Source organism: Andrena cerasifolii, chromosome 9, assembly GCF_050908995.1.
Source record: "Andrena cerasifolii isolate SP2316 chromosome 9, iyAndCera1_principal, whole genome shotgun sequence".
Classification (NCBI taxonomy): domain Eukaryota; kingdom Metazoa; phylum Arthropoda; class Insecta; order Hymenoptera; family Andrenidae; genus Andrena; species Andrena cerasifolii.
In genome coordinates this window covers 3938797-3965210 of record NC_135126.1, presented here as the reverse complement: position 1 = coordinate 3965210, position 26414 = coordinate 3938797, and the positions used below count along the sequence as shown (strand labels likewise).

The 26414-nt window shown below is 45.3% G+C and overlaps 1 protein-coding gene across 12 annotated transcripts in view; it reads right to left on the bottom strand.

Moving 5' to 3' along the window:
- Rbp6 (RNA-binding protein 6) overlaps positions 1-26414 on the bottom strand; it is a 792696-nt gene that overhangs the window by 50152 nt on the left and 716130 nt on the right. For all 12 annotated transcript variants that reach the window (XM_076819584.1, XM_076819590.1, XM_076819583.1 and 9 more), the window contains 4 exons: positions 10185-10267; positions 8600-8684; positions 2256-2288; positions 1495-1578 (listed from right to left, as the gene is read on the bottom strand). In XM_076819584.1, the coding sequence (XP_076675699.1) occupies positions 1495-1578; positions 2256-2288; positions 8600-8684; positions 10185-10267 (285 nt within the window). The remainder of the gene's footprint in view (positions 1-1494; positions 1579-2255; positions 2289-8599; positions 8685-10184; positions 10268-26414) is intronic.

Below are 26414 nucleotides of genomic sequence, written 5' to 3'. Positions count from 1 at the left end.
TCGACACGTTGCGCACGTATTCGCGTAGGTGTGCCTTGTGAAATCAGCGTATCATGGAATTAGTCAGTGTGCAAAAGAATCGAGAAATTTTCCGATTCTTAGACGCTTTAATTCGCGACATTTCAATTAAAACGATTTAACTGTATGTCCCATTAGAAAGCAGTACCCTGAATTATTTAAAAACTACCAGAAAACCAATCTGATAAAAATATCGTGGCGTAGCGTCGCGACGAAGTGTGCCTTCCCATGAAATAATATCAAAAGGGTTGGGTTGCTTGTGGATGATGGTAATTCACGCGTGATTTAAAACGTCAGAATGAACAGAACTTTGATCACTACGCTATACTTCAGTATATAGATGTGAACGTGATATGCATTTAATTAATCACGATGCGAGACGATCGCTAGACAAATATCTCGCCGATCGAGTGCGGAACGGGGTAGAATGTTCGCTAACAGCCGAAGCCCCCTTTTATCGTTACCCTTAAATCTTAGCTCGACGATTATTAATATCGATACGATAATTTATAGCCTTCTTTGTACAATGTTCACCGCTCCTTGGTATCGAGCGACTCGCCGTCCCGACACTCTGCCGATTGAAGCTTCCCGCGCGGAAGTTGCAAGATCGTCAGATGCGGACGCGCGTGGCCCAATAATGTACAATGTCCCTCGCGGAGGACGTAAAGCGCACAAGCACACTGTGTCCGAACATCGACGACGATGACACATGAATTATTACTAACTCGTACCCGAATGTGTGTCGTTGTCGAAAAAACTCTGGTCGTGAGAACGAATTTCAAGCAGTGCAACTCACACCCCTTTAATTCGCCCCGACCAAAATATATTTCTCAAACGCGAGTGGAATTAATTCGCCTACCGCGGATCTCGATCTCCACTTGGAACGACGATCTCGCGATTTTTACGTCTCATTGAAGGCGTCGTAAACACCGACGTGGCCTCGCAGTAGTGCGAGCCCTGAGAAGTCAGACGAGTGATCCGCGTCTCAGGAAGCTCGGCCCGCGTGTACGGAGGTCTAGACGAAGCCCTTACTTCCGGGAAGTTCGGGCCGAAGCCCCGGTTCCAGAAACAAAGACCTCTTCCGCACCGGGGCGACAGCCGAGATTCGTCTGACTATAGCCGCGGCCCGACTACTTGCCCGTCACCCAACTCGCGTGCGCCGCGGCGTGGGTTCCCGGGGCTGCTCGACGACAAAGACGACGACGGTGCGCGACAGCGAGAGCACAGTTAGCGTGTAGCAATGGGGTTAGAGTGTGCGCATAGCTCGAGACGAGTTTTGTTGTTAGAATTCTAACGAGTTAGTTCACAGAGGCATGGCGTTGTAGAGGTCCAAATTGGGATGGTAAAAGAGCGGTGTCGGTGTTGGGGGATTATGATGGGGGGCAGGCTGAGCCTGTATGAGGTTCAAGTTCAGGTTCAGGGGCGCGATGTGGGCCGCATTATGGTGGTTAAGGTGGTTAAGGCTAAGGTGGTTACCTGTCGGGTAGGGCAGTCCGAAACTAGGGTACCCAGAATAGCCACGGCCTGCCGCGTATGCCGCGTACGCCGCCGGTGAGAAACCTGTGAACAGAGGATAAGACAACGTTAAATCTTATTCCCACCTTGGCTGGCTCGAAGCTCTGGCGAGCTTCGAACTGCGCGGGACCGATGGGTTACATAGTGTTGGTCAGGTGTACGAAAATCATTTAGAGGAAACTTTGTCGCTGTGACGATGCGGTATGCGGTAAGGGTGATATAGTTTTCACCCTCCTTTCGATATCATAAATTACGAGGCACGATTTGTGATAATTCTTGTGTGGGTTGCTTTTAAAGTCAATGTTTAATCTGTGAAAGAAGGGACTAATAGCAGAAGTTAAGAGAATGTAATGATAATTTAAAATTCCTGCGTACTGCAAACAGTGCAGTCAATGTTATCCTCCTAATGAGCAACGTTAAGTGTCACACGATTTTAGTTGCTGATCGAATAAGTGATTTGCATAGAAATGCTAGTTTATGCGTGGCTGTCTATTGAAACGAATGTGATCGGTCGTATGTACACGTGAATCGTGCATGAGCCCCGGCGACTCGCAAACTAACTGTGCAAATAACAAATACGGAATTTTCGATTCGCGGTATGATTGATCGCCGCGTGAATATTACAACGATGGTCTTACGTCAAGGGTGATTGGACGTTGTTACGAAACGGTTGGTATGTCACGTTTGGTTGTGCAATGCTCGTGCATATTTCATGTACTCACCATCAGGTAATGCTCCCAGGGACCATATAAAATCTATAAGGAAAAACAGATCACATTAATGCCAAGCTCAGATCCATCAAAACGGTTAAAATATTTTCCTTTCTTTTTTTTTTTTTTGTATCATTCTTTTCCCTTCATATGTTCTTTTTTGTATCGGTTAGTGCAACGATCCTTTGAGTCTCGATAGAAATTTCTGCAACCAAGCACGAAGAAAAGTATCGGGATATTTCTATATAAACGTGACGACGTTTAATGACAATGGGCTAGTGATAAGGATAAGATCGAAGAATCGTTGAATATTTGCTCCTGGTCGTGTGCAAACTCCTTGGGCAATATTTTCCTTCGTGCGGGCCAAGGTATGCGTAGACAATAATTAAGATATGTACATGGAGACGAGTTAAGTAATGAAGCAAAGCGTTGCAGAAATTCTTTGGTAGTAGACGGTAATTCGAGTGTAACGGATGACTAGGTTCAAACAATGAGAGAAGGGTAAAAAAAGAAAGTAATCGAAACCAGAAACAGGATTAAAAGCCTTCTAGGTTAGACAGAGAAAGATATAGATGAAAATATATAGAAATTAATAGAAAGACAGAGAGACAGAAACAGTGTGGAAAGTAGAAGATTATAGAGAGAGATAGAAAGGCATCCATGAAATTTCATAATTTGATACTAATTGAAAAGACCACACAACTAAGATTCTGACTATTTATAGATGTATATCGCATCGACTATGTAGCGCATCGACTAAATTCTGTGACAAGGTACTAGTAACTACGCGTGGCCGAGGCCGAGGTATTTCCAATTCTACGACAAAATAAACCCTCCTATGATCTATGGTTATTGTAGCCTTCAAGGTATTGGTTAATCATTTACCGTTAAGTAATATTTGCTAGGCCGACTATATAGCTTATTAGATATTTATCTAAGGGCCGATTATGTGTCCTGCGTACGCGAGGAAGACGCAATTCTCCGATCACCTCTCCGGAGAAGCATCTCCGGATGATAGACTGTTAGATGTCTCTGAATTTATACATAAAGTGAAGATGGTGAATGGTAATATGGGTGTGTGCATACTTCGTCAAGCCGCGCGACACATTATCGACGCCACTACCACATTTAGATCGACGATACAATATCGAAAAAAAACACCGACCACAATTACTACACTACTACTGTATCACTATTCTAGTGTCCATATATCGACGCTGCTCTCACAATATTACGCAGATGGAAAAAAGTATAAGAGCGTTTATTCTAGCCATTAAAGATACACTGATACATATTAATAGTATTAGTGATTCCGTACCTAAATGTCATTCTACCGGGCTGGTTTTGATTACGTCAAGCACGCAACACAACTCTATCTTTTCACGTGACATCGTATCGTTCTCTTTTCATTTTCATTATTTACGTTTCCTCTCTTTCCGAAAATCCGTCCGTAAGACAAAACAATGAAAACTTCGCCATGTGCATCGAACATTATCTCGTGTTTATTTGAATACCATTGATCTTTATCGTCGTATAGACACAGATAGATATTTATATATATACCAATAATATATATATATATCGATTTATGTATAATTCCGTGAATAGATTCGTTTGTTAAACATATATGTATATATATATAATATTTATGTGTATACATATATATATATATTTATTTATTTATATAAATAATATTTGTAACGTGCATATTGCAACGCGTAATGTAATTCTGTGTTGTTATAGGTATATGTAGCCGGCATTATTGCCGCATCTCGTGAATGTGGTATTATACGTACATGTATAGCGATAATATTAGTGAGGATAATGATAATAATATACGTGTACTTTCTCAGATGCAACAAATTGATTTCACGTGGGGCAGACGTTTACGTACGACATTAACATTAATAGTCTCTTGCAGTTTCGAGGAGCGTATAAAGCTCGTTCCGCTCGAGTTTACGATCGAGTTGCCGCTCGATTAACATTTACGTCACATCGATAGCTTTGGCAACGTGGAATCCCATTGGGTTACTCTTTCGGAATTTTACCGGCTATTTCGTTTGATCCTTTCCTCCGCTGGATGTTTCCCAGAAGAGAGAGAGAGAGAGAGACAGAAAGAGTGTGTGTGTGTATGTGGTGGGGTAAATAAATGAGAGTGTGTGAGAGAGTGAGAGAGAAAGAGAATGTTGCGGAAAAACATTTTTGCCGAGGAACGCAAACACTTTTCTTTTGTCATTTCTTTTCATTTCTTTTCGTTTCCTTTTTTTCCTCCTTTCTTCCTTTTCTTCCCGGTTTCGGTTCGTTTGTTCGTACTTGCGTAGGCGCCCACCTAATGTTTACGGAGGAGGGAGGCGCATGTTCTATTCTTTACTATGGCTTCTTTCTCGTTTAATCTATGCGCAACGGCTACGTTCCCCGTACAACCAAAATCCGGCCCAACAAAAAGCATGTACAGAAAGGTGAACAGAAAACGATAAACCGCATGTTAAGATCTGGTCTACTTACGAAACTGACACTGTTGAGCCTCTCGGGCAAAGTACGTACTTTCTAGGACACAAGTCTCACGCATTATTATTAAGGTAAATGATGCTATATAGCTTAGAAGAGTTAAATACTATATAACGAGTAATAGGTAACTTTGGGGTACGTAGGTTTAGGTGACAAAGGGTTACCAAAGTGGGTGAGGGGTAAGGTATAGACGGGTATACGCACGACATATATTTAGTATATATCCTATAGAGAGGTATAATATTACGTGTAACGTAATGTAAACGTACTATGTAACGTAGCTTGTTAAAGTAATAGGTACATTGTAATAGGTCTCTTTGAAGCCGCTGATAGTATGCATTCTTCGTGGAAAACCCTGTGGTTTCTCTTACTTTATTTCATTTCTCATTTTGTCACAGTGTTCCCTTCGTAAGGGCACAGCCGCATTCTTGCAATCTCCCCTTCGACGGGGTCCGATGAATTTCTTTGGATGCCGATTAGAAGTGCAGAGAATTGAAGTTTTTCCAAGAAGAAACACCTAGAGTATATTCTAATCTAACGGTATCATAGTGACTTCCCAAAAAACTATTAGTTAAAACTAGTAGTCTCAATGATAGGAACGTATACATAGTAGTAGTAATTCGTCAAAAATTATTATCGCTCTAACTAATTCGAACCTAGATCACCTAAAAAGTCTCATTAAAGAATACTAAGGTTTGTAACAACATAAACGTTTACCTAATTACCTAGATATGTATAGATAGAGATAATAGATATGCTCCGATATGTATATATATATATATATGTATATATATATCTGTAGGTCTATTACAAAAAACTAGAAGGTTTTTAATGCGCCTCTCACAAAATATATCGATATCAATATCAAATACTATATATGGCGTTTACCAAATACATAGATACAAAACAATATATTAATATGTATATGTATAGTCTGCTGTTATCTAGAATGGATCATAAGTTTTCCTTTCCTCATAATCTTCCCTTTCATCGTTTAGGTACGTATATTCTCATATACATATAATTATGTACGTTAATAGCACGCGTACGTGTCCTCTATTTATATGTATATAGATACGCAATTTATACACACATAGATAGCTCCGTGACCTCGCGTTCTTTTCATTTTTTTTTTCTTTTTTCTCTAATCGTGCACGCGTGTACACTGTGCTAGAGGTGGCGTTCTCCGCCACCCTCTGACGACACATTATGAAATTTCATGAAATTCATTAGCGAAAAATACTCTGAAAGGCGCGACGAATGAGAAATGCTTTATCGCCGACCATTTGCCGCGCGCCCACGACGCGCTATCCGCCATCGTCGTCCGCGATTTACGGCTCGCTCGCTCATGCTTAGCGACAAAACCGAAATTCACCACCCCTCGGTGAGGGGGGAGTAGTACGATAATAATAAGCGTGCCGCTACCTTGGAATGATATATTCTTTCTCCTCGTCGATTCTTCGTCTCCTTCGATGTGACTCTCGCCAATCTGCGACCTCGACAACGGGCGCCCTCGAGACCGAGCGAACAGCCTTCGAGTCTCCGCGGAAAGTGGAGCGTCGTTCGGCTCCCAACTACGTTCGGAGCCCCGGCACTCCGCTTCCTCGCGATCGCGGCTCGGATCGAGCTGCGTCGCGCCTCCGTGAATAGCGAGAAATCTACCTTGAAGCTTCGTTCGAGTTGCTACGACTTTGATCTACGCGCTACGAGCAAATTGACGTGTTGTCGCGAACGCGGGCCGTTCGAGGCAGGAATCTGTTACTCGCCCGTCGAAAGTTATCTAAACAACGCTGCATTGTTGAGACTCTTTTATCCTTCGACTTTCCCCTCTCGTCTCTGCGGGAATGCTGCTGGTTCCTTAGCTTAAAGCGTTTCTCTTTGGCAATTGTCACGAACGTTGCGAATTGAACGACTGAAAGTAATCGCTGGATTGTCGACGATTCTAAAAATGCCACTGACGTCGGGGATGTCGCACCCCTCGATCAGATAAAGAACGAAGGGTAAACGCGTTTACACAGAGAAGGGATATATGCTCGATGTACGTATCGACAACCTGCTGCCGAGCTCTGCTCACCGAAACGAACTTCGCCTGCGTCTCCCTAAATTTGAACACTTCATCTTATTGTCCTACTATCTGCCTTGCTAACCAACTACGAGAACACTACTACCAGTCTTTTGCGATGCGTTTGTTTCGTTGCTATAACGTCTACTCTTTGGCTACGAGAAAAACGAGGCCCCATAGGTGATTAACCGAGTTCCGTCGAACAGATCTACGATCCACTACCACTACTTTATATCTTCTCGTCTTTTCCCTCTCACTACGATCACAGTTTTACTGAACTGAGCTTCTCGAGCAGCCCCCCCCGAGAATTTGCTTACTCCCATACTCGAATTCAGGGTACGAAAGGAATGACTCCGACTAAACTACCTCATTGCACTTTTCGATATGTCTTTGATCTGCTTCTAAGCCGGGTAGGAAATCAACTGTAAGGTAGTTTACGCTAATACTTTCTCGTAAACGAAGGCGATAGCTCCTAATCGAGGAATGTTCGATGTACCGTCCAAAGATACGAGGTATCCCGTTTCGAAGATTATTTTTAATCACAAAGAAAATGGTAACTTAGGTACTATCTCTCGCGCTTAAATAGTACAGTAGAATCGCCACTATCGAACCGCTGTACCACTTGAACTATGGTTCAAATAAAGTATGCAGAACAGATATTCTCTAATTGCAACATTTTAAGAAAATCCTTTCTCTCTGCTATTTTTTTCGTCTCCGACTTCGCCTGAAATATAGAGCGATCAATGTGAGAAAAGGAAAGTCTCTAGATTAAACAATGCTAGCCAGTTCGTCGAATGAAAGTTCAACTGTACCATTCAGTAACACTCCACAAATAAACGAGACACCTAATACGCCTAAGTCCATGAAAGTCGGACAAAATTTGAGCCACCCATCACACAGATTCTTCGAAACCCACTAAACGATCCTCCCTCACCGAATAAAAGCCCTACAAACCTACAGCTACGTTTCCAAATTTGTACCCGTTCCTTTGGCACGTCCAATTGATCATTAACCCCAAGTGTCCCCACGCATTCATGCCAACAATAAGAATCCCTCCACCCTCCTACTCCCATGTACCCTACCCCAAAACTACTTAGTCAATCTACGCACCAACGGCAACAAAAGAAGCTTTAAATATAACCAAACAGCTTTAAATATCCCAAATTACTCCCAAAGAACCTACCAAAAACCAAAAACTCTATCCACCTACGCAACCCTCAAATCGATCGATCTGCACAGCAATAGAGTCCAAAAGAAAGGAAATAAATCAGCCGAATCCAACAGACGCTGACAGGAGTCAGCTTAACGCCCCTGGCACGCTACTGCGGCCTGGAGAGGGGCGTTAGTATCGTCGGTCATAGTCCGATGGTGGGTATCGGATGGTAGACAGCGCCCATGTCGAGACCCTGCACGCCTAGGAGATCGCTCATGGAGTACGTGAGAGTGGCGGCCCGCGAGGCCGCCGCGGCTGCGACCGGATGAGGCCTGTAGGAGGCGGCGGCCGCGGCCGCAGCCGCTGCGGCCAGGGCCCTCTTCACGTCGTAGACGGCCGCGGTGGTGGCCGCGGCCGCGGCCGCGGGGGCGGTCGCGCCCGTGGCGTATTGATAGGTAGCGGCAGCGTTCGGCGCCGCGGCGGTAGCGACTATCGGGGCGAGCAAGTGGTGGTGAGGAGTGCCGGCGGTGGCTGCTGCAGCTGCATGTGCAGCGGCTGCAGCGGCCGTCGGCAGGGGATACGGCGCGTAACGATAGGTGGTGGGGGTGGGTGTCGCGACCATCACCAACTCACCGTATGCGCCTCTGTTGGCCGCTCGCGTCTTCGCCAGGTTCGCCGGGAGCATCACTTCCTTCGGCTGTGCTTTCTTGCACTCGACCTTGAAATTCAAGAGAGTGGACGGTCAGTGGTGACTATTGATCAAGTCAGACTTTATTGGGCGCCCGATTAATCGGTTGGCGGTACTCGGTTGTCGGGTGTTTTTCAAGGGTCAAGTTTGAAGGGGTTGAAAGGAGGAGGTTGGGGCTTACAAGGGGAGGACACCATGAGGTAGACACCGATTTTGATGAGCCTTGGCACGATGGATCTATGTCAAAAATGAGTAAATAGGTGTTCGAGCGTTTCTGCCAATGGGCCTTAATAATAGAGATATTTACATGGAAATTGTTAAAATTTTCATAGTGGCCGTGGGGTTTTAGTGGGTAAAAATCCCACGCAACCCTGGCGTCCGCGGGAGGTTCCCTTCTGGAGGCGTCGGGGTGCCTTTTGAAGATGTCTCCACGTTAAAAAAAAATATAAATTTTGTATATAAATTATTTTTTTATAAATTTTTCTTTTTAACTTGGAGAAATCTTCAAAAGGCACCCTGACTCCTTCAGAGGGGAATCCCCGGGGGCGCCAAAGTAGCATGGGATTTTTACCCATTAAAACCCCACGGCCACTATAAAATTTTTAATAATTTCCATGTAAATATCTCTATTATTAAGGCAAATTGTCAGAAACGCTCGGACACCTATTTACTTATTTTCGACATAGATTCATCGTGCCAAGGCTCATAAAAATCGGAGTCTACCTCACGGTGTCCTCCCCTTGTTAGCAGGAGATGTATGCAGGACTGATTTTTTGAGAGTCGATAAGTATCGAGAGCTCCTGAATATTATGCCAGTGGAATGTCATCTGTAGCGAGGAGTTTTATTTTTAAATGAAAAGTCAGCACACTCGGAATACTTTCATGGAGCTACTGTGTGCAAGTAAGGACAATTCGACGACAGTTTATCAGCGTAATATGTCGATGTAATATTATCGTAGCAAACACGAAGGCCGTTTTATCGCGGAGAAAGTGGTTAATGCTTCGCTGGGGTGGGCGCGGGTGTTTGAAGGTTATTGACAGAATCAGTAGCATCTGGGACGATGGATTTATGGGTAACGAGAAGTGGCATCTGATAAATCCTTGATCGACGTCAGCGGAATTTCGGGCGGGGGTAGACGACAAACAGAAGTGTCTATTACCGAGTAGGACCCGTGTGATCTCCGCTCTGACGGGCTTCCCAGAATCCGCTTTTCGTCTTCCCTGCGTGATCTGCTCGTCGTCTGTGGTCGCTCGCGCGCGCGCTGCCGCGTATGCGTTCACGTGCGTGCGTGTCAAATGCAAATAACCACGGCAGCCCTTCTCAATTATACGGAAAATTAATTCCACTCGACGCCGTATCCGCAGACGGAAAGCGGAAGACAAATACCGTTTGATACCACCTCTGCGGGCACGTGGCGGGAGGCGGGATAGACAGAGAGAGAGAGAGAGAGAAAGAGAGAGAGAGAGAGAGAGAGAGGAAGTGTGCTCTCTTCGTTCGACAAACAGAGGCTTTGTTGCCTGACGACTCACCATTTTGTTGTTGATTTCGTGGAAATGAATCTCGCAGACTTTGTCCACCACGTCCTCGCTTTGAAACGTGACGAAGCCGAAGCCTGGAACAGAGAGAACAGGTGTCTTGTAATAATCCGTTAAACAACCGTCCATGGGTTGATTTATTTTGAAGTGAGAAAGTTGGGTGGGTCAGCAAATAATGCGGTATAATTGACTACGAATTTAAAAGTACCTATCAATTACTCGTGAAAAGTCTTTTTTAATAATTGGTGGGAAACAGTCATTTATATTACATACGATTAAGTATAGAAAACTGTCGTCCCTTATACAGGGTGTGGTAACAGTCAAAGTGTTAAATTCGTCGTGCGCAGTTTCAATGAATGCGCCCTTTATTCCCAGTAATTCCCGTAGCTTAAAAACGTCCAAGTTAACGTAACTTCCATGCGTTCTGCCGCGAAGATAACTATCCCTGCCGGATCTTCCATTAATTCAGCAGAGTCGGACGAGTTTCGCTTCCTTCCCACCCACCCTTCCTCTTCGCCGTTCCACTCGAACGCGGTCTAAGCGTTTCTGCTCGAAATTTATTTCGCCTGAAGACGAACGAAGAGAAAGAGGGACGTGGAGCCGTGGAAGAGTCATAACTTAATCAAGCATCAAGGGTTATTAAAAACTTTGCATTGGTCTCCAGGTGATTTTAATCTCGCCCCTCCCCAGCCCCGCTCGCCCTTACTCGAGTCTCTGTCTCTCGAGCTGCCGTAGCATAATTCAGGCCCGAGTTATCCGACGAGTTATACTGAATCCAGCGCGCGATGTCGCTTAAGATAACCAGGAGTTAGTGCTTCCGTGCTGAGGCAGTTCTGCGAGAGCGAAACTACGCCCGGTGACTTGTAATTAAACACAGCCGATGGATACCGGAGTCGAATGCGAGTCGACGGCCCTCGCGATTCCTCGAGCGTTCGCCTCTCTTAAATTTTACACCGGAAATGGGAACAAGCCCGCCGAATTAAATTACATTGAAGCGAGGGGGGCGCGACGGCGCGGACTGCCACTTCATTGGTTTGTTCGAGTAATTAACGTCGATCGATCTCGATTCGCCATTCCTATTTTTTTTTTTGTGGTGGTTAATATTGAGGAAGATCGACCTAGGCATAAGGACATCGGAGAGCATCGATGAGCAAAGAACACTGGTATAAAAAAATGTTTTTCTTGCGAGAAGCATTTGAATCTTAATGGAATCAAGTTTTGCAATATGCCAATCATGTATTGGGTCATATTGATTTTTGGAGTGAGTAAAATATGTTTATAAATACCCACGTTTGTAGCTTATTTTATAACGAAGAGAATGGCTATACACAATGAAGAGTAATAAGTAAAGAGTCCGATGAAGTGGCCTTTCTGTGCCCGGTGTCCAGAACAAGTAGAACGATTGGGGTATAGTCAGACATAGGGCAGTCAGACGTACCACGCGTTCAGCTAACGTTTCACTTCAAACTGAATTACAAATGTACCACCAATGAGTAGACTATTTTAGTATACGTTGAATACAATGTTGATTAATGTTGGAAATTTATTATATTGTAAATTCCTTGCTTGCTGTTGCAAGAAATTCAATTCTTCCGACTCTTTACTCGCTATTTCTTTTACGATGACCTAAGTAATACATGCACATTTTACACATAATAGAACAGGCTATAAACGTTGTTTAATATATAATCATTATCAATAAATGACCAATTACTTGCTACATTATTGAATTAATATCCAGTCCTTCAGTCTGCATTAAACTACCAGCACTCCATTGTTTCTATACACTTGGCGGACCATCGGTTCGCCTTATCATTATTCAAAAAGAGACAACGACGATAATGAAATGTCGAAGTAAAATGCGTTCAAAATCCAATTATCCACAGACCCCCTCACTTCGTTCATCTTCCTTACAATTCTTTTCTTACGGAATACCCCTTATTTCCACGTCACCCTCGTTCCTTTCCAAGCATCCCCCACTCCCCTCCCTCCCTCCCCCCCCGTGCAACTTACACTATCTACTCGTCCCTCGACCCTTAAGCTCCTCCACCGCCGTGAAAAGCACGAGTGATTAAGTTATAAACTTGGGCAAGACGTTCGTTTGAGTGAGGAAGGGGCTTACTTCATTTATGTAATTTATAGTACTCTGCCAGTCAGCTAACTCCGCGGAGCTTGAGCACTCTCCCTTGCGCACAAAGGCCGTGCCCTGACACCGGTAACATTTAACTACTTCCTGTTGGAGTCTACCGAGCGTGCGCCACACAGTCCGAGACCCCGGACGAGTGGCAGAGGTATTCAACCCCGGCCGTCGCCGATATTATTCGCCTTTTAAAGCGGACTCTAATATCCTGCAGGGTGCTACAAAGTCGTCTTCCTTCGGGACGGGTATTAAAAAGTTATGACGTACTGTTCCCGTCGAGAGCCACGTCCTTCAGTCACTTTTCGCAGGAAATAAAGTCAAAAGGCCGCGAGGTGTGTGCACGGGGCACGTGATGTATGCGAACTATCGCATGAATTTATAATAGCACTGGCACACACCGTGTAAAATGGTCCTTCGGCTGGGCGGGAAATGAAATTACGGTGTTTCATAAATTTCATCCGCGTTAAAGAGCTCGACGGCGTTACCCGCGCGAGTGCATACCTCGTCATAGTCTTCTATCGGCTGCAAAAGTGCTTCACGGTTTCTTTCCCCGGCAGCGAGGCACAGTGACGAGCGGGAATGTAATTACCAACAGCATCGATCCATTCTCGCATCTACGTTACACCGTCACAAGTTAGGCCCAACATTCTGGTCTTTTCGGCATAACATTTTGGCATAGCCCGCATACATTTTACGTAGCCGGAGATATTCTGCTTTACGCGTTTCGAAATACGACTGTCCTCATTTGGCGGTGCCCCGCACGACCCGGCCTGCACCTTTCTCCCCGATAAAACGCGAATTATATCGCTGGGCCACGTGTCGGTGGGACGTATTGAACTGCCAGCGGAGGGGTCGCGCGTTTTTAGAGTCCCGACGATGGCAGGGACGACGGGTAGGAAGCTTCAGAGGGTAGAGAGGTCAGCGCGGTCAGCGATCTGACCGGGCTCCAATAAATTTCCAAAGAAAAACTGGCTCCACGAGTTCGAATTTTCATAAGGGGATTTATGTCCGTGGTCCTGGCCTCTCGAATGCTCCACCCCCGCGTAGGAACGAGGTAACTGCTCGCCAACCACCCCCATGGGGGCTGAAGGGAGGACACGGAGGAGGAAAAAGTGCGTGCTCAGCGGTCCGACCCCACGTCGGACGCCAGATGCGCTCATTTCAATAAAAAAACACACCCCCAAATATCCGTTTCTCCTTCCCATCCCGGGAGCGACCTTTTGCTCTCTTACCACGCCGGGAGTCTCCTTAAATGATCTATAAACGGCACCATCAGTGTGATATTACTGTAGAGCCCGTGCTGGTTATCCGACTACTTCCCACTAACTCCCCGCTCCACGCTGCGAGAGGTATAGCTGGCTTTATCGAGCTCGGATGGTAAGTTGGAGGAAAACATTTCCCAGGCTGTATCGCCGCTTGTTCTGCCGCGTGATGGGAAGGAAATTGCGGTGCTACCAATCTCGGTTCGATCCACGATTATGTATTATAAATGCCGCTACGCGCATCAGTTCATCATCCAACTTTCTTCGTATAACCGACAGCCATTTCATAAAGGATTGACAGGAAGTCCAGCACACCTTGCGCAGATCCCGGCCTGGTTTCACGGTCAGGAGGTTCCTCGTTGCAGGTTCGAATCACGGAAACGATCCATCGTCGGGGACGATATTTCGAATTCCATGACAGAGTCGGACAAGTGTCAGGCGACTTTCGTTCTAGGGCTAAATTCTCTTGACAAGGGGAAAAATGGAAGCTGATGGTTACGAGCAGCAGGCGTTGACGGAAGAGAGCAATTCTTCTCTGTTCCGCGAAGCATCGGCGTCCTCCACAGCTCGCTTTTCCTCTCGTCCCCGTCGTTGCTCCTTCTTGTCGCCCTTTTCGCTCCTCGTCCTTCCCTCCGCCACGTCTCCCTCTCGAGCATAATGCGACCCCGCCATTGTACCAGTGGCCATGTTAACGTTTAAAAGCCACGCTCCGCTGCTAAGCGCGTTTCAGAATTTTACCGTCTATTGAGAATGGTAAAAGGTCTCTTTCAAAAGGCTTGGCTGGCAGAACGATTTGAAACTTGTAAATGGATACGGCTTAAACCTTCGCTCTCACTGTCTTTTTCCCTTTTCCATTTCTCCTTTTCCATCTCCCTCTCTCTCTCTCCTTCGCTCCTTCCGTCTACACGCCATCAGCGTCCTTTCCGTTAGTTGGCCGACTTCCTCTGAAGCGTTTGTTTGTCCCCGTTAATGCGGCCAGGATCCGATGATCTTGGAGTATCGTCGCATTTATGAATCTCACGAGTCACTGGAGTGATGCAAAACGTCCGCGGGCTTTGATGTCGACCGGCCCTCAGCAACAGGCCAAGAGGGTCCGTCGTTAAATTGGTAATTGCATCGAATTTATACGTTCAATCGGGCTTAATGCGGATCGAACATCATAAACCATTTTGCGATTGTCTTTTAGACGAATGCTTGGGGAGAATTCGAAGAAATGATAGCGTCTCTTAACAAGCAAGAATCCTTTACGGAGATGGTAATTGCGCTCGATTCCCAACTGACAAGAAATAATGGAGCAAGAAGTAAATAGAGTGTGATTTTTTAAGTTCTTTTATCTTCGAATTTATTAGGAATTAATTGAGTTCATTTATGGACTCATGGTGAGCGAGGAATCAAAGCTTTCCTTTGTTAACGTAAGAAAGCAGGCCTTAAAACAGTATTAAATTTAATAAACCTACAAGAATTATTCAACTGCTATAATTCAACAGGAACGATGTGCAAAATGAACCGTGTGAACATTATTTCGAAACCTAGTATCCGAGTACGGTACACGAAAAGCAGTTCACTGAAATTAAACGTGAAAGTTACAAATCCTTGTCTCGCGTAATAAAACCACGAAGCAGAACGTTCAAAGATTATGACTACAAAATTGATTCAAGATCCATTTGCGCGAGAACGACCCCTAGAGGGGTAAAATCCAGTGAAATAATGGGAAACGTTTCAGCAGAGGGGATACTGCCTCCATTATTCCTAATAATTATACCGTTTCGAAGAACTGTTTAATGGCGCTCGTGAAGCGGAAGATGTTTACTTTCATATACATTTTTCGAAATCGTTACTCCCCTCCGAACAACTTGTACAGTTGTTAAAGATTTAACGGCCCAGATGTAATCCACGTTTTATGCGAAAAATCCGAGGAATAAAGGGGGGTCGTAAAGATTCTAAGCTGTTATCAAATTTCCGTTTCTCGTTCCTCTACAGAGTTGAATTCCGTCTTTCATAACTGAATCTTAAAGAATAAATACACTTCGATATCGATATTATATCCATTCGTACAGACTCGCGAAACAAAGACAAACAATTTCCAGAAATTGTTTGCTTCGGAGAGAATTTCTTGCAATGTTTATTGTAGAAGCAGACGCGCCTGGAGACAGTGTTCGCGTTATTACCGGGTCGTTTCCATGCGTGATGTCGTTATTATTATAGATTGATGATCGTCCCAGATTATTGATTAAGCAGTTTAGTGCGTGCAACCCAATTACCGATCCTAGTGCATACCAATAAATCAAGACCACGATCTACGGGTGTAGTGCCAATTTGTACGCCACCCTCTCCAACCCCCGCCGCACTTCCTGCCCCCCGTCTTGCTCTAAACCTAATCGCTTCCTGGTAAAGCGAAGATGACCAAAGTTTCTGGCAACGGTACTCACCCCGTCGGCTCGATAGCATCGTTCCCGACCGTGTTTTCTTCAAGTCGGACGCAATAACACGCGCTGCAAACTGCAATCCTATACGGGAGCCGATGGCTATCGGTGGAAAGTTCGCTCGCAGATATTCAGTCGTTAATTGCCTCTTTCGTAGTCCGACGGTTCAAACTGCTTCCGTAGCTGCAGCTCTAGCGATCCGAAAGAAACGCGACGCTCGGACCGAATTCACCGGAATCGCGTTGCGATCTTACCATTCCGAAGCGGCACGAGAATTAGTGCCCCGAATCGACTGTTTCATGTTTACAGCCCCGCCTTTATCTTTTATAGCACATCATAGCAGCCCCCAAGCGTCCAATTGAAAATCAATTTGCCTCTATCGCCGACGTTTCGATTCCGAAAGCTCCGAAGCCACTGTAACCGTCCAATCGACTTTTCATACGAACCTCTCCGTTAGAATGAATTGAGAACCGTTTATCAACGGCAGTTTCTGTCCAGTTCTCCGATATTTATTTCAAGTCCAGCTTTTTATCTCGCGGTGCATTAAAGCATTACCAAGTTCCATTTAGCGTCGATGGATGGCCATTTTTCTTGCGTTTGAATGGGCGAGGACCGTGCGAGCCCTTCGCGCGAATTAAGCGGGCAAACCTCGATCCGATTTCGCGGTGCGTTTGACGGAGGAGAGTATCGCGGCTGGCGATCTGCAATCCTTCGATTTCGTTGCCCGGCAGAATTTCGCAATGTTAGAATTTCCAGTCGCTCGTTAGCGCGGCAATCGCCAATTCGCGATCGCAAATTTCCGATGCACTTGATCGCTGTGACGGTCGGCGCGCGGGGATTCGCAACGGATTACCGGAGCGAGCGTATCCCGGGCTCCTGACCAAACTTTCAGCCTGATGATGCGGGAAAAGCTGACGTTAATTTTGCGTCCGGACGCGCTAAAACGTCGTAATTGTTATCTCCCAAGCTGCGCGGGCTGCATTCGATCGCATTAACGGGGAAATAGTTGTTTCAGTAACTACGAAGTACAGCGATCGAGGGTTCCAGTAACGCGAGATACTTCTTCCTTCCATTCGAGCAGATTGTGGGTGTATATATAGGCTAGGTGAAATTTCAGAGACTAAATAAAATGGATATAGAGGTTCTAAGAGGCATATTGTATACTGCCATGATGTTCAATGGTGTTAATGCGGGGAAATGAGTTGAAAGATTAATTTGTATATTCTGAGAGTGGTTCCTTTATCTTGAAATCGTAATCATTAAGTTAAGTCTGAATTTTGAAATTTGAATTTCTGATTGCTTCATATGGGAATTGGTTAGACGCGACGCCAAGTTATCACGCTTCACCTGTCGCAAATAACATTTCTGCTCATGGACTGAAAGCAAGTTGTAATTAGCTCTAAGTATTAATTTAATTAGGCCATATCTTCATCCGCGCCACACGACTCCGCTCGATTCAAGTTCGCTATTATTGAGTTTGCAGATTAGCAGACGTCGGAGCGTCAACTGTTATTTTATAATTTCATCGAGCGCATGCCTGCCCTAATTCAGGTGACATTTGCATGCCGGAGCTTGTAATTAAAAGCAATAGATTATTAAATTAAGGCTACGACTGGAGACGTGCCTCTGTCTGCCAATAATATGCCAGTAGTAAATCAGAAGCAAATGGTTCGCTTCAACAGTGGCTATTATATTAATGCAGTCTACGTTAAAATTAAATTCTGTAGACTTAGAAAGCATAGATTGCTATGAAAGGTGTATTATATGGGCAGATATTTCTGTTATATAGCATAAAGGTAGTTTTAAAATCAAGCAAATATCAGGGGAAAGATGCTCGCAATCTTTTAACGTTAATATTTCACGTACCTACTAAAGATCCCCAAGTTTTTTCCTGATAAAACTGTTTAAGAAAACCCATAACAGTATCTATAATTATTATACCTCCCTCAAACTTTACTTACGGGTCGGTTAAAATTTTCAAGGCGATCTAGATTGCGCGTTGCACACAAGCAAGTGGAATGAGTAGGAAATGGTCAGACTTTAGTAGTATGACGCTTCCGACCGACGCCAGGTTGCAATGGTTTTTTAAAAAGTTTCGAAAAAGGTCAGCCCAGAACGATTATTGCCCGTAAAACTTCTAGCCCTTTTAGAAAGGTAGTAAAGGTCAGAAACACGTCGCCAGTGACCCAAGTTAGCACGTTCTCGTTCAGGGGTTCCTTGAATGCACAGCTTCAACCATAACCGATTAAAACACTATCGAGTAGCATCTTCCATAGATTTCGATGTTTATTAATAACATTCGAAAAGTAGAAAACAATCTTCATTACTCAGCTTTCTAAGAAATTCGTTTAGAATGAGCATTTTTAAATTTAGGTAACCATATTGAAAACATTGCCTGCTCTTCTTCGAAGTCCACCTCAGCCCCATCATTTTCATCTGAAGATTATAAGGACCAAAGATTCCCATACTTCACATTCCCTGCTAACTTCCTATCTGCCAACGAAAATGTTCCTGCTCGTCAATAAGTAAAATTCCAAAGCAGGGGAACTCGCACCGACGCAACGATGAGGACAGATCTGAACGACGATATTTAAATCCCAAAATTGATCTCGTCATCCATCCCGACAACCATTATCCGCCCGCCAGAAGCGTTACTCCGTCAGATGTGGTCTCAGTTGGGTTAAGTAACGGATATCAACTTGTTGATTTACAGCAGCAACCACGGAACTGTGGTTCCGAGGCGTTCGAACTCCCTCGGTGAGCCATCACCTCCTAATGGCCGTCCTAAAACTTCCATACACCGATGTGCCGCTATTTCGAGTGGCACTGTATCCCCCTAACACGCACACGGATCCTCCGAACAGCCGTTGTTTTCGTCGACTTCGCGAGTAATTCGCGCCAATCGATCGTCGCTCCACGCGGCATCCAGAAAGGAGCGCCCTAGCAGATTCACGCGGACAGCTCCAAGCTATCGCACCCTCTGTCTTCCAGTTCTTCGTTATTCGTTTCCACGGTACCCGTCGATTTAAAACGTCTATGAATATTCAAGGGTCCGCCGCGTCATACGAGTTTTTCAGTTTACTCTATAATCGCGCGATCCGATCGATAACGTTTGATCCCGTTCGTAGCCGCCCAACTTTGCGAGATTACCTACTTTACAAGTTAATTGCGAAACGGAGGTGGCGATGATTGGGTCGAATGTTGTGCCGAGATCGCCGAGCCGTTTCTAGAGGCACGTCTTCCGGTCGTCGCGAGGCTTTCGTTCAAGTTTGCCGGAGTGCTGGAAACTTCTCTATTCTTCCCGGTCCGGAGGGTTCTTTGGCACGCTCGGAGCGAGGTCCGCTGGATTATCATTGCTAATCAAGCAGTTAATACGAGTTTTATATATCGCGAAGGCCGTGGAGTGAAAGATGAGATGGGAAAGAAGTTTGCCCGCAGTTTAGCCCAGTTCTCCGAGACGTCGTTCGGTTGTTTCACGTACAGCAGACCGTCAAACTTCCAGCTTCGTCACGGGCTTCCTGCTCCAATAACAGTCGATAATGGAGCGGGGTGGAATAATTATTTTAAGCGATTCTCGTGCTGTAAGTCGGGGACGAAATTGAGTTCCAGCCGTGTGGTCTTAAACACGATCAAGCTCGCGTAAAATTCTGGCCCCGGGCGGGGCGGAATAATCAGACCATTTGTATTCAGCGCTGAGACTGTCCGTTTCACGTCGATGAAAACATCTTGGCTTTCGGTGCGCAGCATTTTCGGGTAACGGGCGCGAGAAACACGCGGCAGATTTAATTAATCACGGTTAATTAGATGTAAGCCCCTTGGCCTGACTCGGCTGCTTTTTGCCGCGCACAGTTGACAGACTTCATCAGAGATACGCGGAACTGCGAACTGCACTTTGCCACGTTTTGCAATTCGCTTAGCGTGCAGCTCCGCGTTGCCATCAGCCGGCTGCATCTGTCTCCTATACTTCCGCCGTCTTCTCCACCCCTCGTCGGAGTTTCCCCCCCGTCCCTCTCCGCCGCCCTCGTTTCTCGCGTGCAAAGGAGATTAAACGAACGAACCAAATTGAGGTACTTAAGTCATCAGAAAGCTGGGGGGAAGGGGCGAGAGACGGCGGGGCTCGAGGGAGATAGCGGGAAGATTAGGCGAAACTGTGCTTTTAAGTCGAGCTGCTTTATGAATGCATTCATCTGACGCGGAAACTTCAATGTTTCGCCGTTAGCGATCAAACGAGCAGAGAAAGAACTTGGGAATCGCTGAACCGCGCCGCTCGACGGGAGGAGCTCCGACGGACGAGTTTTGGAAACGAAAACTCTTTGGACGATTCCGGCGCAGTGATTTCAGCAGCTGCCGCGAGATTAGACTCTCTCTCTTGATTGGAAATTGCGAAACTTCATGCCGAAAGAACGTTCCGTACTTCCATTGTGCCCCATTCGTCGCAGAGCATCGCTAGATCCCTCGTAATTGCTGCAAATACAGAACCGATACGATTCAGAGCACGCTCGAGCCCACGCGAAACCCTCGCGACGGTCGGAGCCGACGAGCCCGAGGAGTTTCATCGCTGTCTAATTGCGCCGACAGTCCCATCAAGCCAGTCATTCTTCCGCAACCGAGTTTTCTGCCCGGAAGCCTGCCCGATGAGCCGTTCAACGAGGAACGATTAATTATAACTTTCGACGGAGCCGTCAACCGGCGACGTCTAAGCTCGCGCGTCAAAACTGGCAAAGATTTCGCTCTATGGAAGACTGCGCCCCGATTAACGAAACTTTCCATCCCCGACACCCCTTTGTCTTCCCTCGACTTTACATCGCATTGTGAGGGAGGACCGCGCCAAGATAAATCTCGATCTTCTTTCCCCACGCTCGTCCCCCACCTCCGCCGCGCCTTTTCCTTCCACCATTTCCCAGCTTCCAGCGACGCGCCGACCTTTCATCCGGCAGCCTCCACCTGCATTCTACATGCCTTCACCTTTCCACGTTGAAAACCATGGCCGGCGCGGTAAGGACGAGCGGCAGCGTCGGCCATTACCGTCGAGGGCGCCGTTAGAAGATATAATTGAACGGAATCCCTCTCTATTAGGTGCTGGCCATCGCCCGCGCTAGCCCTCTCACGCTGCTTTCGCCGCTCGGGGCGAAACTTCGCGCCCCGGCTCTCCTGGATGCTCCTCTTACCCGCGAACAGGCCTGCCACGCTTTTCCAGGGCTTTCCTCGAGGTCGTAGGACGTCCCGAAACGGTACCCATGTATCGTATTTGTCAGAGCAACGGGCGAGAGTGGCATTTCGTATGTAAGCCGCGGCGCATCCCCCTTTTACCCACGAAATTGTGGCGATTTATTATCGCCCCCAAGCCCGCACAGCGGCAAGAGAACCGTGTACGTCCAAACGCAACTTGCCTCCCCCCCTCTCTGATGGATATCCTCGATTTTTTTCTTCCTCCTTTCCGTTCTTTTGCTTCGTCCCTGCTCGTGCCTCGCCGCGCCTGATTATTTCGGGGGATCGTTAGGGCACGGAACTTTGCGTTTCGTGATTCGCCAGGTGGAAGATAGCGTAGAGTGTCTTGGAAACTGAACAGGGGAAACATTTGGGGGAAAAGTTTCGCCGAAGACATAAAACCAGGCTGAAACTCTGCGAGACCGACGTTGCGCAACTTGAACGCGTCACGCTTCAAACGGAAAGCGGATATAATTTATCAAAGCAAGCTTCAATTAAAAGGGAAGCTAAAGAACCGTCAAATGATTCTAGCTTCCCAAAAAAGACAGAAGTGTCTGTTCGTCGTGAGTGAATTTTTAACTGACACCACTTCAGGGGTGCACTAACAGGATCAAAAGCGTTAAACGCAATGCTCCGCGAACGACGCGTATTCTCGATATCGCTAACGAAACAATGCAAGTGAAATCACACTTGAAACCACTCCTCCCTCTGTGCCCCCCTCCTTTCACTCGTTATCGAGGACACCGCCGACGAAGGGAACAAACGAAGATCCCAGGCGCGTTAACGGTGGCGAAATGCTCGACAAACGGCAAGAAACGACATCGACGCGAGGATGGGTGGGGGTGTTGAAGGAATTTTCAGAAATATCTGCTTGCTCGGCGTGCCTCTCTTCCCATTGTAGCGCGTTGATTATGAGCAATAATGAGACAGCCCGCTCCCTTAATCAAGCTGCCGCGCAGCGTCTTCGAGTCGTCGAATCTCGAGCGCGATTCTCGATTTGGAGGTTCGCCGAAGTAATGAGTCTCGCAATCAACGCCCGGGGAAATGTTTACGCCGCAATTACTACCGCCCCGGTAGCGAGTCTGCTGTGAATGTAGTGGCGGTGCCAGCACCACCAGCCACCCTAGATACGTATGCGTGTATACACTCGGGGCTGGTATACGTATGTACGAGCAGCCACGCCGGCTGAAGTTCGGGAGAAATTGAACGACGAAGATATAGGAAAACTCCTTTCGAGTTTTAACTGTTCGCGTTCTTCCTCGCCAGCCGCCCCCATCCGGAGGGTAAAAGGATTTTAGCCGCGACAACGCGGTAATGAACGGGAGAAAATGGGGCTGCATGATGCGGCTCCGGCATTCTCGAATTTTTTAATGACAACGGGATTGCTCCCTTTTTCATTTTCGTGTCCTAGACATGTCGCACGCTTTACGAGCTTCCCAGAAACGATTTGGGGATTTTATTTGGAGGAAATGACCCGGGGGCCGTCATTAAGAATAACAGTGAAATGAAATGGGGAAGTAATTAGGCTTAGTTATGCAGAAAGGTAGCAACCCACAATGATCTGAAACTGACAAGGAGAGTATTTTAGGTGTCCGCTTCCGATTATTTTGATTTTTGGATATGTTATAGAGCACCGAAAAATAAGAAATACGTGTTTTTTTATTTTCTCCCGTTTTCATATTTGGGGGGGGGGGTGAAAACTGCGTTCAAAGTTAGGGTTGAAAAATCATTTTTGTGGATTTTTGAAAATCTGGTGAGTCAGTCATATTTCGCATTCAAAGACACAAAATTCGTCCATTGACACTATTCCCCTATCTCTAATAATTCTCGAGATATTCCACAAAAATGATTTTTCAACCCTCACTTTGAACGCGGTTTTCACCCCCCAAATATGAAAACGGGGAAAAATAAAAAACACGTATTTCTTATTTTTCGGTCCTCTATAACATATCCAAAAATCAAAATGATCGGAGGCGGACACCTAAAATACTCTCCTTGTGAGTAGATTTGGTTCGAAGATTTTAATGGTTAAGAAAAAGTAGCTTTATTCCTATTGGGTATATTTTATTTCTTGTTGTTTTTTTACAATGTTTCTAATGGCTTATTTAATAGTGAGTGGGATACTTTAGATTTTTTGTAGCATTTTTGTTGTATTTTCTGGAACTATGCCTTGGTAGTTTTAATAATTGTATAACGTAAGAGTTGTTTTATAGGTTGCTAATTTTTTCCAAAATAAAGATCACAAAATTATGAGATCCGCGTTGGTAGCTTTCTGCATGACTAGGCTCAATTGTTCCCTTAGTATTATGAGATTTTTTTCTTAGGTTTTGCATTTTTCTAACAATAAGTAGTTTTCTTCGACTACAGATTTAACAGAAACCTTCAAGTTACAGAGACTTCTCGTACTCGCTGCGTTTAAATAACCAGCGTATTCCTGCGTTCTTCAAACGCAATCCTAATCCCGATTTCGGAGATCCAATTACGTAGCCAGAAATGGGAAACCGGCACGAGCGTTTAAATTTAAAAGCGAAAGTTCAGGGGGCGAAGGGATGATAAATCCCCTTCGAGTGATTTTAATAAATCGCTTATTTGTCGCGAGAGTTAAAAGTCGCGCGGCTTCGTTTGCATTTTCCGATTCATAAATCGCGGGATCCTCGATAAAACAACAGGCTCCTCCAGTTTCCCGATAGTTGCCGGCTCCGGCGAACGGTCGGATCCGTTTTCTTACGAGAAAATCGACGAGTCCCGATGCCCTGCGAACTTTTCCGCCATCGCCCCGTCTCCGGGATAGGATCTCCATAAAAGAGCTGAATAGGGACGAAAATCAGCGGAGTATCTTTCCGTCAGATTTGTAAGATCGTAAACCCCCCGTCCACCCCGTGACCCTTTATCGCGCGGACCTCTCCTTACCCTTTTCTTTCTCCCGGGTTCTCCACGATTCCCTATCGGTAGACGGCAGCGAAGTTTTATTATGAAACAATAAAATATGTGAGAATCCCAGTTTTCCTGGGGCGGTCCGTGCTCGGGGAACGCTTTGATTTACGGTCGAAGTTTTATCGTATCGAGCTGGAGTAAGAGTGGTCGTAGACACGGTAATATCGCGCCTTGCATTTTACATTAAAAAGTTCAGGCGTCCGCTGACTTGTTGTCGGGTGTCGTCGCCAAGAGGAAAAAGGGCGAGAGTATAGAAGTAGAGGGGAGGCGGAGAGATGTGGTGCAAAAAGAATTTCGTCTCTGCTGGGGCCATGATCTTTTGCTTCGTTTTCCTGTTTCCAAGTGTAATGTATTTTATTAGTTATACCTAGGTCTCTTCTGCCAGGCATTGTGGATTCGAAGGAGAGTTAGAAATCAACTTCAGAATAAATTTCACCGAGTTTCTAAAACATATCCGGCTTCTGTAAATTGACAGCAACCGAGTCTTTCTAGATTTCTACAAGTATTTAAGCACACGACAAGTCGGTAATATCCTACTCATGTTACGTTTCAATTCCCTTTTTTCCCTCAGACGAGAACAACAGAGAGAACATTAATATTCCCGGGTGGAGTATCGAAAACGCAGAAACGTCCCAGCGTGATTGATCGTCCCCCTTCGGTTCATCGGATTTATCAGCAAGGCGATCCGCGGTATGCGTATTTTCTTGCAGCATCACGAGATTGCCCTCGTACTTTCCCCTGTCCCCCTGCCGCCCCTATCGAGGGGCCCTTTATCGTCCAAGCATTACCAGAGTCCCGAGCCCTGAAAAACTTCCCCCGGTTTTCACGAAGCGATTCGCGAATCGAACACAGTGCCATATAACTCGATTACAGCACGAAAAAGGAACTACAAGAAAGAAGAAAAGGGGACAAGGAGAAGGTTCGGTGGGTGAAAAGGACTTCGGGGCGGCGAAGGAAGAAAAGAAAGCCGAACACTGAGTTCAATTATCGGTCGGTAGTAGCTAGGATATCTCTCCTTCTTTTTCTCTCCTGTACTCCATCTCCCCCCCCCTGCTCTTTCAGCGGAAAAGCTGCAGAGGGATGTAAGGGTTGCTCAATTGAAGCACGCGTTTCGCTGTTTCGTCAATCAGGTAGAAAGCAACAGTGACGTCCACTGTGCAGTCATTGTCTTCTGCTTTAATGTGCAGTGGGCATTACAGAGATTGAGCCAGACAATGGGAAAACCTTCTCTTGAAACCAGAGACCAGAAATAACAGTTATTTTGTAATTATTTTTTTTTTTAAATCATTGAGAAAAAGTTAATTTTTATTTAAATGGAAGTCAGTCTTCATTAAATACTGCATTAATTCTCGGAAAAATCAAGCGATTAAAAAATATTAAGATTTATCTGTTTTGGTTACTGATAACCATTATTGTCAACGAAAATATTTTGTGGTCACTAATAATCATTATTGACGAGGGAAATATTTTGTGGTCACTAATCATTATTGACGACGGAAATATTTTTTGGTCACTAATAACTGTTATAGACGACGGAAATTATAATAGTTATACCGTAACCAAAAAAAAATTCCCGCAATAGATATTGGTTATATCGTAACCAAAAAAAATTCCCGCAATATATATTGGTTACGCTGTAACCAAAATAAAATTTCCGCAATAGATATTGGTTATACCGTAACCAAAAAAATTCTCGGCAACGATATTGGTTACTCGTAACCAAAAAAAAATTCTGGTCATCGAGAATGGTTATTCATAACCAAAATCATTTAAACAAAAACATTAATTCTTATGCCATAACTTTTAAAATTTAGGTTATAACAGTTAGGATCCCCGCTTGAAACACTTCTTTGTTTCATTCAAGCAGCTTCCTGCAAGAAATGATCCTTCTTGATATAAAATAATAATTGGCGTAACTAAGACTTTTGCCTGGGGAGGCCAAGTCCCATTCCCCTCTCTCTTTTTTTATAGGTACAGGAAATCTTTATGTACATACACATTTTATAACAATCGTTTACCTACATATTTATTTCAAACAAAGAGTGAACTGAATAAAAAATTATTGATTATTTAACAGACGAATGTTTTTACTTATTTCGATAGTTTCTAGGGAGGGGTCATTCCGCGTTTTGAGGGGGAGAATCATAGGGGAAGTCAATGCAAATAATATTAAATTAAACTGTATTAAGAGGTCCTTCTAGTACGACGGCTGAAAAACCTTAATTTTTGGGGGAATTCAAAAAAGAAACAAGTATTG